The sequence below is a fragment of the Salmo trutta genome, chromosome 14, assembly GCF_901001165.1.
Source record: "Salmo trutta chromosome 14, fSalTru1.1, whole genome shotgun sequence".
In the NCBI taxonomy this organism is placed as follows: domain Eukaryota; kingdom Metazoa; phylum Chordata; class Actinopteri; order Salmoniformes; family Salmonidae; genus Salmo; species Salmo trutta.
This window is the reverse complement of record NC_042970.1, coordinates 15557317-15572792: the sequence shown is the minus strand read 5'-3', so window position 1 is coordinate 15572792 and position 15476 is coordinate 15557317. Positions and strand designations below refer to the sequence as shown.

General features: G+C 42.5%; 2 protein-coding genes across 3 annotated transcripts; one reads left to right on the top strand and one right to left on the bottom strand.

Annotated features, from left to right (window-relative positions):
• Positions 1-834: 834 nt before the first annotated feature.
• On the bottom strand, positions 835-7705 carry glyctk (glycerate kinase). 2 transcript variants are annotated; one of them, XM_029774603.1, is made up of 5 exons: positions 6222-6402; positions 5575-5953; positions 5331-5482; positions 5033-5208; positions 835-4906 (listed from the first exon to the last, which is right to left on the bottom strand). In XM_029774603.1, the coding sequence occupies exons 1-5, from the start codon at positions 6385-6387 to the stop codon at positions 4010-4012; spliced, it is 1770 nt and encodes a 589-aa protein (XP_029630463.1). In that variant the 5' UTR covers positions 6388-6402; the 3' UTR covers positions 835-4009. The 2 variants fall into 2 exon arrangements, with proteins under 2 accessions (XP_029630463.1, XP_029630464.1); XM_029774604.1 differs by lacking the exon at positions 6222-6402 and adding an exon at positions 7573-7705 and having other exon boundaries at positions 837-4906.
• LOC115207496 (WD repeat-containing protein 82-like) lies at positions 6970-13615 on the top strand. Its single transcript, XM_029774606.1, has 9 exons — positions 6970-8193; positions 8646-8743; positions 9156-9222; positions 9370-9469; positions 12332-12448; positions 12567-12722; positions 12887-12956; positions 13165-13307; positions 13384-13615. Exons 1-9 carry the CDS (start codon positions 8033-8035, stop codon positions 13411-13413), a joined length of 942 nt encoding a protein of 313 aa, XP_029630466.1. The 5' UTR covers positions 6970-8032; the 3' UTR covers positions 13414-13615.
• The last annotated feature ends 1861 nt before the right edge of the window (positions 13616-15476 follow it).

Below are 15476 nucleotides of genomic sequence, written 5' to 3'. Positions count from 1 at the left end.
TGGCAAAGCACATCCCCACTAAAGGGATATCAACAGGCCACTAACAAGGCCGAGTATAGCCCACGAAGATCAACCTACCGCACAAGCTCAAGGACAGGAAGAATGGAAGAGCGCAAGCAAGCCACTGACTCAGCCCTCGTAATAGGGTCAGAGGCAGAGAATCCCAGTGGAGATAGGGGAGCCGGCTAGGCAGAGGCAGCAAGTGTGGTTTGTCACTCCAATGCCTTGCCATTCGCCTTCGCACCCCTGGGCCGGAGTACACTTCATCATCTCTTTAGTACTTAAAGGTTGAGACCGAGTCTGCATCTCTCACATGGATCGGCAGAACCATTCTGTAGAAATGAAGCAATATAGGAGAAAGTGCTGCCTCCAGCTGTTTTCTTAGAAATTCTAGGAACAATAAGGAGGCCTGCGTCTTGTGACCGTAGCATACGTGTAGGTACCGTATGTAACGGAGAACCAAAATGGTGAGATGGGTACGAACAAGCAAGTCCATGTAATGCTTTGTAGGTTAGCAGTAAAACCTTGAAGTCACCCCTAGCCTTAACAGGAAGCCAGTGTAGGGAGGCTAGCACTGATCACATTTTGGGGTTGTAGTCAAGATTCTAGTAGCCGTATTTAGCACTAACTGAAGTTTATTTAGTGCCTTATCCGGGTTTCCGGAGAGTAGAGCATTGCAGTAGTCTAATCTTGAAGTGACAAATACATGGATGAGCTTTTCTGCATCAAATTTAGACAAGAAGTTTCTGATTTTTGCAATGTTACGAAGATGAAAAAAGGTTGCTCTTGAAATATTTTTGACACGTTCATCGAAGGCGATATCAGGGTCCAGAGTAACGCCAAGGTCCTTCAGTTTTATTTGAGATGACTGTACAACCATCTAGATTTACACTGCTCTGGTCAGAGAGCAAGGAGACAGAGCCATTTATTATGGACTTGTGGTTGGATATGGTAAAGTTGGATTTGTGTGTGGTTCTGATACAAAGGAGAGACATAAGCAAGTTGCATAATGTAAAAAGGTAAAGGTGATAAGGATGATTATATTAAACCAATATATATCAAATAAGGAAAAGTATTACGTAACTAAAATGTACATGGAAATATGAAATGTACTTTTAACACACAACTGGAAAGAAACAGTAACGGCTTGACAGGCTCATTCACATCTTCAGGTTGGATTTAAATCCTATCAGGGCAGTCCTGAAAATTAGTGACAAGTGTGTGGCATTGAGAAAGAGTCAACAGGTGAAAATCAACTTGGTTGATTAAAGTAATCTCTGTAGTATTAGAGAGGAACATCCAAAGTGAGAGGGATAACTGGACTCAAAATCTGTCTTCTCAAGCAGGTGTTTTTCTTCTTTTTTCTCTCGTCAAGCAAGGAATTTTTGTATGGAGATCAATGACTGTCGAATTTGGTCAACAAAAAATGAATGGTTTATTTGCTAGGTAAGGCTTATTTGATCAAATAGAAGTTTCGTAAGCTTTGATTGTTATGAGTGTGCTGATATAAGTAGGACACGTGACTTCCCGGCAACTTTGCGAAATACCACTTTATATGGTTGTTGTGCCTGTTTATGCTCGTATCTGCCCTCTTATTGGCTAGAATGGTCCCACCTGATCTTGCCTCCTTACATTTTTGATGACATTTATTTTCATTGTTCGAGCGGCCACTAGAGTATCAGGTCAATATAATGGATAATCTGTGGCAGTATGCTGCTCCACACGGCTTTTGTACAGCTGCCAACCAACTGCATGGGGTCGTATTGGACACGATTCACGTGGCCATATCTTTAGAAATAATTGGTACATACAGCCCAGTAATGGATTAAAATGTTTGAGGGGGGTCTGGAAAACACAATGGCCCAAAGATGCCATATATACATATCCTTTAAAATGTTAGTGGGGAAAAATGTGCCACCTTACTGTTTAAAAAAAAAGTTTTCATAGCTAGTACCAATAGTTTACATGTAAACACTCCAACTATATGGGTGTTCCCTGGAGTGATATATAATATATTCTGTTTTGTGTCAATTTTAAGAAATGTGACAGGAAACCTGCCCTGTACACTTTGTCACTTTATGTAAAATCCCATAGGAATGCATTATGTCCAGCAGAGAGACAGGTAACCCATTGATACTTTTCAGTCTTTTCACAAAGTGAGTCAACTACTACAAAGTTGACTAGCTATAGTGCCATTGTAGATTTAATAACCTATTATACTCTAAAAGATAAGTTTTCCTAAATGACCACCAACCAGCTACATTGGTTCTAATTGGACAGGATTCACATGGCCATATTTCCAGGTATATACAGATCAATGATGGCTTAAAATATGAGGTGGTGGAGAACACAATAAAATGACCCAAGTATGCCTTATGTATGTGCCCTTTAAACTTTATGCAGCAATGTGGTGGAAATATCCCCTAAAATGACTGTTCTGTAATTAGAATTGTCTATAACTTTATTAGTAAGTGGTATAGTATGCCTAATGATTGCTTAATGTTCAAGGTAGCATACAATCAAATGGATCATGGATAGGTTTTTTTCTCATGGAAGGTTTCTTGTCACATTTCTTGAAATTCACAAATGACAGAATATCATAGTTTATAATATTGTAATTAGTGGACTTCAGGGAACACCCATTTGACAGTTAAGTGTTTTAAATGTAAAATACAGAAAATTAGGATAAGTATGTTCAAGAATCAGTCATTTTGGTAGGTTTTGGGGAAAAATACTTAATGGATACATATACACTATATGGCATACTTGGACCATTTTATTGTGAGATATGTCAATTTTTGGGAGGCTCTGGCACCTCAATATCACTACACCACTGAGTATAATAGGTTAAATCTGCAATGGCACTATAGCTAGACATCTTTGTTTAGACTTTTACTCCGTGTAAAAACTAAAAGGTCTCATCATAATGGGTTACCTGTCTCTCTGCTGGACATAATGCATTCCTATGTAGTTTTAGATAAAGTGATGTGTACAGGGCAGGTTTCCTGTCATTTTTCTTTATAAAATTGACACAAAACATTATATCACATTGTATATCATTGCAATCAGTAGACTTCAGGGAACACCCAAGTGACTTTCTAGAGTGTTTACATGTAAAACTATTAGAACTAGTCACGGAAAAATTCATTTGGCACATGTTTTCACCACTTTTTACTACAAGTTTAAAGGATAAGTATATATGGCGTTTGTGAGCCATTTTGTGTTTTCCAGACCCCCTCAAACATTTTCAATCATCAATGGGCTGTAAGTACCAATTTTTTTATGGCGACATGTCCAAGTGAATCCTGTCCAATATGGCCCCATGCAACTGGTTAGTGGTCATATGGGAAATGGCAGCCAGAGGGGTAATGGACCAAATCTGTAATGGCACTATAGCCAAGAATAATTTAGACATGCCCCAGCTGTGAAATTTCTTGGCTCTATCAACAAGTCCAAACATTTTCCCGTGGTCATTGGACTATGGTCAAAATGACCTCAATATGACCCCCTTGAAGTTCTTAAGAATATGTTATTGTCTATGTTATTTGTGGGGTTTATTTAGTGGGTAGATAACATTAAAGTCATTTAGATATTATTTGGATTGACTTTACCCTATTTTCTTCTAATAGGAAATCAGAATGGCAGCCATTTTATTAGACTGCATCCAATCTTCAGAAATGTTCCTTAAGGTATCTAGTATTAGTGTACTATGTCTGATACTTGTATCATAAAGTGGAACAGTCTTGGGTATATCTGCTGGACTAACTGCTCTGTACAGAAACAATCTCTTCACAAATACCACAAAAGTAAACTATTTACTGTATTTATTCTTATCATAGACATAACTGACTGCTGCTTTTTAAATTAAACATGGATCTCCAAAAGGGCTTGCTGGAAAGAATATCATGGGTATGGTCAGCTTTGAAAAGCTGCTCTCTGAATATACTGTCTACTCTGTATGGATTCATACTGAAATGTGTAATTGACAGCTTTCATGCCCTTGTCTTCATCAACGACCAGACACGACTATGGGAATTGGTGGGATGAGCAGCATGTGCACATCCATCACATTGGTACCCGTTAACCCTGGTAGGAGCAGCCGCTGCCCACCAGACAGGCGTGAAAAGAAGGTGAAGGAATCATTGTTGACGAGGAAGCCATCAGGGTCGAGCCCCTGTGCTCGTGCTTCTTTGCCAAGCCCCGCGTCTGTGACTGCCCCTGCTGCCTCAGTTGGCCCGTCCTGACCATCGGTCCCACCACTCAGGAACAGGGGACCCTTTGGAGGGAGCTCCATGCCTTCCAGCTCAAGCCCTACTCTCAGGGCCAGCTCCTGGTTCCGCCCACCACGCCCCTTGCCGGTCAACTGCACAGTGGGCTCTCCCCCAGCCAGCAGACAGGTGGCTCCCCAGCCCTCCCCACGCCCCTCACCAAGCACCTGCATGGCACGGCACAAGTCCCAGCTTTCCACGCCTGTCTCGGGCCCCAGCTTCAGAATCTCAGCAGGCAACTCAGGAGGGGGCTCGTCACGGGAGCAGGCAAAGCGAGCCAGTAGACCATAAAGGCGGGAGACAGACTGTACGTCCCCACACACCCCTGGCGACAGCACAACTGGACGGAATCCGAGCTCCCGCGCACGTCTCCCTGCGCATTCCAGAGCAATGCTATTGGAGCCAATCACAGCATTGAGAACATGTGCCGCCCTGTCTGACTGCTCTCCAGACTTCTCCCAACGGGGAGCTGAGCGTCCAAGCACCTCTTTCACTGAGACAGGGAGAGAGGAGGACAGCCCGTAACGTTCAAGGACCGACCAAATCTCCTCAGGCCACACCTCTGTCCACACTGTGGGGCCACTGGCTATCAAGTCCAGGGGATCTCCAATTACGTCAGACAGAACCAGGGCCACCACCTGTTATAAAATGTTAACAGGAACATTTTATTTGACCAAATACAACCAGAATGTAAAGCTAATGTGCAAGAAGTTCAGGTCTTTGGGTAAAAGCTCTATAATGAGCTAGTACAGTTGTGTTCTTACCTGAGCAGGGTGAGCGCAGTGTGCAAGTCCTCCTCCTTTCAAAATCGACAGGGCACGGCGTACAGAGTTAAGCTCCTGAATAGTGGCACCAGCACCAGCCAGTCTGCGTGTAACATCCTGTTTCTCTTGAAGAGAGATTGGTGGGACTGGTGCAGGCAAGAGTGCAGACCCTCCTCCTATACACACACACAAAGTATGTACATATTTATGGACAACCTGTATCTTCAGTGATTCAAATTGAGTAATGACTACTTTGTGTGACATAGTTACATGATTTAGTAGTTTGGTATCAGTTTACCTGAGATGAGTACAAGCAACATGTCATTCTCTGTTAGTGTGCTGACCAGCTCCTTAATACATTCGGCTGCCCTCTGGGCATCAGCATCTGGCAGGTTGTGTTTAGCTCCCTCCATCACTGTGATGTGACTTCCATCCTTCAACAACATCTGGCTGAGGTGGAATTAAAACAGAGATTAGGAATTCATTTACCAACCAAACCCATCCCACCCACAAACAATCTGGTTCTATTGTGAGTTGCTTACTCTTTCCCATGCTGCCGTATTGTCTCCTGAATGCCGTGTGGCACACTGATCACTCCTCTCACCAAGTGGTCCCCCACAATCCTCTCTGCCTCGGCAGCCATGCCCAGCACAGCTTTGCCAAAACCTACCAGGTGAAGGTTGTTTTTTAGCGTGAAGCTGCGTCCATTCACTAGGAGAGTGTCTCCTGTACGCTCCAGACCCCGCCGCACCACAATGTCTGGTTGCACAGCTTCGATAGCCGTAGCAAACACCTCCCGTGCTCGCATGTCCAGTGACATTCTGTAAACTATGGCTCGCCTCACCCCCACAGGGGCCAGTAAAGATAAAGGCCGATACAGGGACACAACACAAGCCATCAGGCTGTCCTTGCAGGGAGCACCTAGCGGACAGGAGAGAAAAGGCAAAAACCATGTTTCTGGATCACAGGATGAAAAGTAAATTATGACCACACCCTTTGCTGTTTCTGCTGTTCTGATTTTACTGGTTATTTACCAAAAGGAGGACACCCAAGAGAATTCAGATAGAAGGTCAACTAGTAGGTCAACTTTGTCACTTGCCTTGAGATGCCCACCCAACACGTCGGATAACCCCAGTCTCTGCATTTAATTGACAAGTCATTGTGACTGAATCCTACAGAGGTTGCCTACCTGTACACCGGGTATGGTGAACCTCTGGATTTCCTCTGTGCGCCGTGTGAGAGCTGTGTATTGCAGAGTCGGGATCAGCACTAAGGCAGTGTGGCAAAATCGGGACAGAGCTCAACTCAAGTTGAATGTGTACCCTCTGTGTAATGATTGACTCAAGCTTGACCATAGGGCAGGAAAAGTGAGCAGTCTGCGTGTTTGTCTTTTTAGATGTACAATCAGCTACTACCCAGGGTCAAAACACACAGCAGTATTCAATTTGAGCGACTAGGTATTAAAAATATTGACTGGAATGAGGACAGGGTGGATGAGTGCTGAATATTCAAACCTCACTCACATACAGCTAACTGCCAAAATAAAGGAAACACCAACATAACATTTCTTAATAGGGCGTTGGGCCACCACAAGCCGACAGAACAGCTTCAATGCGCCTTGGCAGATTCTACAAATGTCAAACTCTTTGGAGGGATGCGGCACCATTCTTCCATGAGAAATTCCATCATTTGGTGTTTTGTTGACAGTGGAAAACGCTGTCTTAGCGCCGCTCCAGAATCTCCCATAGTTGTTCAATTGGGTTGAGATCTGGTGACTTGACACACACACATCCTTTAACCCGATTATGTTTATTTTGAGACCACCCTTAAAGTAAATGGGGAAACTGGACTTTTTTCTTTTTTTTATACATGACCCTAAGCATGGGATGTTAATTGCTTAATTAACTAATGGAAACCACACCTGTGTGGAAGCACCTGCTTTCAATATACTTTGTATCCCTCATTTACTCAAGTGTTTCATTTATTTTAGCTATTACTTGTACGTCACTAACGTCAAGATGGGAAGCACAGTACACAATTTGTTTTCCATGTGCTCATCACCTGTCGTTGGCGAGGCTATCACCTGCAACCTGGTAATGTGATGGGGAGGCAAATATCTCTCTGAATGACAACTACCACCACAAAAAAAAAAAAAACATTTCTAGGTAGCCATTTAACCCATGTTCTCGGAGCTACACGTTTTCAGTGTATCCGAAAATGATTGGATAGGTATTATGGGAATACCCTACCCTGCCCTCTGATTGGATATGTGGATTTTGCCCTGGGGTGTATTCAGTTGCAAAGCGTTTTGTCTTAATATGCTTCCTTTGCTCTAAAGTGGAGTGAAGTCCCTGGGTTTCCTTCAAACTTCTTTGACACATTTGTTTTATGAGGAAGACAGCTGAACTACAACTTGTGTTTAACAAAACATAACTAGTTTAGTGTAAGCGGTTTCTGTTGCAAATCGTTTTGCAATCGGCGTAATGAATACACCCCAGGGCTAGGGGTCGATTTTCATAACCCAATGACTTCAAACTCACCTGCATTGCTACTTCGGTTATTCTGTCTTGACAGTCAGAGCACGTGTTATTGTATGACTGATAAGTAGTTACAATTATTGTAAATGTGAGAATTTCTCTGCTCCATTTTTGTCTGTATCCAAAAGCGTTATGATTGCGTCTTCCTTGTTTATAGTCTGTGCTCTTATGGTTATGTGCAAAACATCAACTGACTGCACCGCGATAGTTGTTGTATATCGCGAGAGTTAATAAGCGTGTCTGTGGAACTTGCGGGAAGCCGAATTATGGAAGGTGGTGCTTTTACATGACTCGTGTAACAAGTGTACCAGGAGGGCTTTCTTTACAGTTTTTGAAACACACAGTTCTATTTTTTTTATTTTTACAAAACAATAAAGCTCCTATTTAAAAAGCACATAAATAGATGATCAGATAATAGAATCAAGTAGAAAACGAGGGTCTGCGCCCCCTCAAAGAGCCCATCATGAAGCTGACGGACAATGTGCTGCGGAGCTTCAGGGTTGCAAAGGTTTTCCGAGAAAATTCAGACAAAATCAACTGTTTTGATTTCAGCTCAAACGGCGAAACCATTATTTCTAGCAGCGACGATGACTCCCTGGTTTTATACGACTGCCAGGAGGGAAAGTAAGACATGCATTGAATTAATATTAATGGACAGTTTTTTTCCGAACTGCATGATGTTAGGGTAGGCGACCCCTGTGCTGTAACTAGGATCTGCTCCGTTAGTACTAGTGAGGCCTACTGCGGTATGCAAAATCCTCGGGCTCGAGTTAAGACACGATCTAGAGTTTGAGCGGATGCAGGTCTGGGTTGTTAGCTTGGTAACAAAACTATCAATTGTATTTAATCTTATTTCCCACAAGCGTGTAGTTTGTATATTGTGGAGGTAAAATACATAACAATATTTAAAAGTTGTATGTGCTAGTTGAGGTTAGCACTATATGTGGCTGCTTTAACCGCCCATATTATGAATGTTATTGGGATTTCAGAGGCAGTTGGCTTTGCTAGAAGTTTCTGTGCCAGCAATCTAACATGGTTCCTTAAAAAAAAATCCTCTCCATCCTGTGCTGGTCCAGACCCAAGCGGACCCTCTACAGTAAGAAGTATGGAGTGGATCTGATCAGGTACACACATGCAGCCAACACCGTGGTCTACAGCTCCAACAAAATTGATGGTATGTTAGTGAGGTGATTTGAGATCAGTAGGCCTATACCTGTCAATAAGCAGTTGTCCATGTAACTCTTGCCAGGCACATTTCAGGAGTGTATTATTGTATGTATATAGAAGATTGTTCGTGGAGATTTCCTGACAGAGCCTGACCTCGTTAATCTCAGCCTGGGGCGGCCATACTCACCCTGGTCTGAGGTAGTTGTTTGTACAGTTTGAGGGTCCGTGATTCTGCCCGATAAAGGAGCTAACTGTACAAGCCACTGCCTTGCCTAGGGTGGTGTCTACTCATCCGACCTGCCCAGTGCCCATCGCCTCCAGGATCGGAAGCTCTACCTGCTCTCTAGTTGTCTGTGGTGATGAATGGGAATGCTATGCTGTCTTCGGCCAATAACCCCATGCCTTTATGATAATTGCAGACACTATCCGGTACCTCTCCCTCCATGACAACAAGTACATCCGGTACTTCCCCGGACACAACAAAAGGTGAGGATTGAGACCGAGAAACCCAATTAACCGAGGGGTAGTTTAGGCTACATTACTGTACTATTACTTGAGTATTGTTTTTTTTAACAGACATCAGGTGTTTCTCTCAAGGTAGATGTTTCTATACCTTTAACATGAATGTTTCAGAGTGACGGCTCTCTCCATGTCCCCTGTGGATGACACGTTTATCTCAGGATCTTTAGACAAGACAATCCGGCTATGGGACCTGCGGTCTCCGAACTGCCAGGTGGGTTCCCTTTACTCACTAGGTCTTAGAGGTTGACATTGCCATGAAGCGGGACTGCAGATATTACGATGGACCAGATGCACAACTTTGCTTTCACAGTCACACACAGTATCTGCACATGTGCATGAGTTCGCTTCACACTTTTACAATGTGGTAGCCACGGGACCAAAACAGCAGAGAAGTTGAGCCTTGCGCTTCAAAGCTGTTTGCTTTCTACGTCATATCGCAGAGTCTACCTTGACCACTCCTTGATATTGCAGATCAATTGACTCTAGATCAGGGATGTAAACGTGCCACTTTGTGATATTCACCTTTTTGATCTCAATAGGTCATCCATGGGAATATTGTAGATCTGTTAAAGAAAGTGCATATATCACCCATTGAGCTATAAAAGAGGCGCAAACAAATCTTCTCCCGGGGAGAATCTCAATTGCATACTCCTCATCCTCGCCTCCTTCTCAAAACCCATTGGAGGAGAAGGTCAGAGGGGTGGGACCTCTGGATTTCTCATCCAATGGATTTTGAAGAGAGAGAACGCGAGGAGTATGCAATTGAGATTCATTAACGTTCTCTGGCGGCTGTCTCATCACACACTCCACGCAACAAACTTTGTTCCTGGCTGGAAAATTTGGAATGCGACTCGAGTTTAGCGACCTGTGTTGAAAATGATGCTGAGGTTATAGTTGATAAGAAGCAAATTATAGTTGCACGTATGGTTCAATAGCGCTAATTATTACACACACAGTTATTATCGTTAGCTAGATACGTTAATATTTAAGCTGGCAAGTGAACATTACCACCCGCCAATTTTCTTTATTATTTCACCTTTTATTTAGGTCAGGTAGGCCAGTTGAGAACAAGTTCTCATTTACAATTGCGACCTGGACAAGATAAAGCAAAGCAGTGCGACACAAACGATGGAGTTACACATGGAATAAATAAACATACAGTCAATAACACAATAGAAAAGTCTATATACAGTGTGTGCAAATGTAGTAAGATTAGGGAGGTAAGGCAATAAATAACCCATAGTGGTGAAATAATTACAATTTAGCAATTAAACACTGGAGTGATAGATGTGCAGAAGATGAATGTGCAAGTAGAGATACTGGGGTGCAAAGGAGCAAAAAAATAAAATCACATGGGGATGAAGTAGTTGGGTGGGCTATTTACAGATAATAATGGGGTATGTTTCTCATATCCAAATGAATGACTGAACACAGAATGAATCCCTACGCATCCTACAAATAGAATCTCAGAGCGTGATGTCAGATATATATCAGAATGAGTGCTCCATCCAATAATATCACATGTGACAGCCAGCTGTGAGCAGCCAGCTGTGAGCAGCCAGCTGTGAGCAGCTGCATCCCCCTAACCAGACATTAGTCTACTCAGCTGCTTCTCTCCAGCCCTGGCATGAGGATATAATGACAAAGGGGGTGGTTGAAGTGAGTGAGGGGCACAATTTTTGGGACTTCTTGCATTGGAATTTTATTGAATTCTGCTTCTATCACGCTATACCACAATAAACACAGTTTAAATGGTGAGACTCTGACCATTGAGTGCTTTTGAAGTGACAGGTCGGTGCGAAATCTGTAGTCTTATCTATGCTGCGCTGTATCAGCACAATGGACAGCGCCCTACACACTAAAGCAAGGCCGTTTTGGTAATAATATAGGCTAATGGGGCGGCAGGAGCCTAGTGGTTGGGCCAGTAACCGGAAGGTTGCTGGATCGAATCCCTGAGCGGACAAGGTAAAAATCTGTCGTTCTGCCCCTGAGCAAGGCAGTTAACCCACTGTTCCCCGGGCGCCGATGATGTTGATTAAGGCAGTCCCCCACACCTCTCTGATTCTGAGGGGTTGGGTTAAATGCGGAAGACACACTTCAGTTGAACAAAATGACTAGGCACTAGAGGTCGACCGATTATGATTTTTGATTATATGCAACGCAGGACAAGCTAGTTAGCCTAGTAATATCATCAACCATGTGTAGTTAACTAGTGATTATGTTAAGATTGATTGTTTTTTATAAGGTAAGTTTAATGCTAGCTAGCAACTTACCATGGCTCCTTGCTGCACTCGTGTAACAGGTGGTCAGCCTGCCACGCAGTCTCCTCGTGGAGTGCAATGTAATCGGCGTCCAAAAATGGTGATTACCGATTGTTATGAAAACTTGTAATTGGCCAACTTTTACTAGGTACCCCCCTTTCCCTACAAGATAGATGGGCTGTTTGTAATAGGTGAATTACCCTATATGAATGCAGCCGTACACACAGCTGTCTTACCAAAATAATGCAAACTAAATGCTGAAAGTAGCCTTGTTATTCATGCAAACAAACAAATACTATATAGCAGTTTGGCTTAGAATTCCGACAACTGCGAATGCAAACAGAATAAAGCAGTGGTACCAAATAGGCCTAGTAAACAAAATATTTGATCTATAAAGGCATGACACAATCTATATTTAGGCTAGTTGCGTTAACGGTAAACAAAAGGCAAATGGAGATCCAGATAACCAAAACACAGTGAGATGCAGCCATGCACAAATGGGCCTAAAGGCCTGCTTCAGACTTTGAAAATCATGCCGCTCATGAGTACAGCAACACGTTGTGATATGGCACAATACACTTCTGTGGATTACATTCGACCCCTGTAATCATTTAAGTAATGCCAGCCCACCATAAACATGTTTCCAGAGTATTGAGATTGTTCAAATATGTACTTGTTATTCCCTGAAAATATTCAAATTTATATGCACAAAAGAAGTCATTTTTGAACCCTTGCCAGTTTGCATCCCTGTTCTAGATGGACTGTTGCGCTGGATTAAATGTATTTCCTGTGACTGTCTCTGTCACTACCAGGGCCTGATGCACCTCCAGGGGAAGCCAGTTTGCTCCTTTGATCCTGAGGGTCTGATTTTTGCTGCTGGTGTGAACTCCGAGATGGTCAAATTGTACGACCTGCGATCCTTTGACAAGGTAACAGTAATTTTCAGGGCTTTCTGTTTTATAGTTGTATGTGTATTGAGAGCTGTGAATGCAGGTCAGTGGTAGATGGTTGTCTACAGAGTAACCTTTCGTGTTGGCTTCTCTATAGGGTCCTTTTGCTACCTTCAAGCTACAGTACGATCGTACATGTGAGTGGACAGGACTCAAGTTCAGCAATGATGGGAAGCTCATCCTTGTCTCAACCAATGGGGGTGCTCTCCGCCTCCTCGATGCCTTCAAGGGCGCTGTGATGCATTCCTTTGGGGTGAGAGATCATACGCATTCATGCAGACACATAAAACCTAGACGGACACTGTTAGATACTTAATGCAAAGACTCTTGAACTGACATACATTTCGCAACAAGAGCAAGTTGCTCAATAAGTAAATGATAGGCCTATACTTATAGACACTCTCCTCTATCCTACAGGGCTACAACAACAGTAAAGCTGTGACGCTGGAGGCCTCCTTCAGTCCTGACTCTCAGTTTATTATGATTGGTAAGTCCACAAGGAACGTGAGGTAACAGGCTCTATGTTCTGTAAAGTAAGACATGAAAGTTCCAATTGTCTTCTCATTCTACCATAGAATAATTTGGTAGTAATTATTTGGAACTGCTAATTAAACCTAACCTGGAAACATTACACACTAAAACAGTAGTTAAGCTTCCTCTTGTTTTTCCGTGGTCTGACGATGGTTGTCTCTCAGGCTCTGAGGATGGGAAGATCCACGTGTGGAATGCAGAGAGTGGGATGAAGGTGGCTGTTCTGGATGGGAAGCACACGGGTCCCGTCACCTGCCTTCAGTTCAACCCCAAATTCATGACGTTTTCTAGTGCCTGTTCAAACATGGTAAGATTAGTTATGTTGAAAACACACAGTCTCACATACAGTAGAATGCTCAGTAAATCTGTTTTGTCCTCTGCAGGCATTCTGGCTCCCCACTATTGATGATTGATTGAGACAGCGAGATGCTATGGAAGCCACAGGCAACGTGAGATCCCATTTAAAACCAGCAGGCGTCAGCACATCCAGCTCTTTATGTGTGTGTGTTGCCAATTCAAGTTGATTGTAAATATGTAGAACTTCAGGAATATAAATTGTCAGATTTTTGTGTTCTTTTTATACTTGTAACATTAAATGTTTTCTTTTTCTAACAAGTGTTGGACTTCTATGTGTCTTCCTAATCAGAGGTTGTTTACCTGCACCCAGACAGTGAACCACACGGCATCATTAGCACCAGCAGGCTAGTCTAACCTAGTCTAGGACAGCTGGGGTGTATTTGTTCACACCAAGACCGTAGCAAACAGTTGCAAAACGTTTCGCAACAAAAAAAGAGTTTCAATTGGACAAATTTGAATATGTCTCTACCCGTTTGGTTCCTAGTGAATACACCCCTGGTGATTTATAATGTACTACCACAGTGCATTCCTAATATGAAGTTTGTTTGTAGACTTGTCTCAACTGACAGGTTAATATCAACAGGAGGGTGTGTTCAGCTGGTGAAGTGTTATCTGTGTCTATGCCTAACCTCTGTTAACACAATCTTAGGCTCACACATTATCAAAGATGATCTGTTATATTGACAAGATCGTCGTGTGACCGCTCTAACAATGGAAATACACATCCTCAAAAATGTAAGGCAGGCGGGAGGATGCGAGGTCAGGTGGGACCATTTTAGCTAATGAAAGGGCAGATGTGTGTGAACAGGCAAAACTCCAATATAATGTTTTTTGTTGCCGAAATGCAACGTGCATCCACTTATTTCGTAACAACCTAACAATTATTCTGAAACGTATATTGAAGAAGCTTCACCTAGGACATTTGCAATTACATTTGTTGAACAAATTCGAATTCCTCAGTGGTTTAATTTTAGTGGAAAGATTTTGGATGGAGTAAACCCTTTTCCTAGGACAATCAATAGCTCTTCCAGACCCCCTCCCTTAATACTTGCCCAGCCTCAAAGAACAGTGTGCATTACTGAGTTATGGATGATTTATGACAAGGCAAGCAGGAACATGGGAATGATTGACCAACTAAGTCATGCATGGATCCCTTGCAAAAGAGACGTTGGTCTCAATGGGATTCCCTGCCTAAATAAAAGTTAACATGCATTTAATGAAGATGGAAATATGTCAAGGCGTAGGGTGAGAATCAACAAGTAAGCACGTTTCCACAGTTAAATTCAACCTCTCGTGATAAAACCACAATATTTACTTTAGACTGCATTACCACTGTCTTCTTGGAAAGAAGTATGTCTACCCCTGAACAAGGTCAATTGGCAGCAATACTCTGAAACCTGCTGCTTGAAGTCACAGATGACAATTTAGTTGTCATCTGTGACTTCAAGGGAAACAAACTAGGAAGAGGTCAGTGATTTGAAGCAGTCATGCTATTCTTGGAAGGTGAGAAATTTCAATTTACAATGAATGCAAAAAGGCGCTTGTGGTTCCTAATTTTAGAATTGCATTAGGGGTAATGGTAGTCAGGCATTTCAGGGAATTCAAACGTAGAGTTCTTGAAACAGATTCTAACCGTGGGTCAGTTTCTCAGAACATTGAATTAGGATGAAAATGTTTGTGTTTTTATTACTGTGTCCCTAATTAGATGTCAACCACTTACAGTGACAGTAGCTCACTACAACCAAGTTATCTTCACAAAAAGATACATCTATATTCATAATTTATAACTAATTACTTCTATTCAGATCAAAAAGTAGTCCATGAAGTACATGCTCTCAATGTTCCTAAGAAAAATATACTGTCAACAAAATCTGTCATAGTCTACAGTGGATTGATTATATTACAACTACATTCTTATAGTTTGGTTTCGTTTTGACTTCTGTTTGATATGCCAACACAAAATCCTTCCTGGCTCGTTAAAGAGACAAGCGTGTGCGAATTTGCTAGACTAGTGGAGGATGTCTAGTTAAATCCTAATTGCACGCACAAAATGTCCAGAAAAAAAGTTTACAATTATGGGGAAACAGAATCCAATTGATGAACAGGATTTCACTCAACA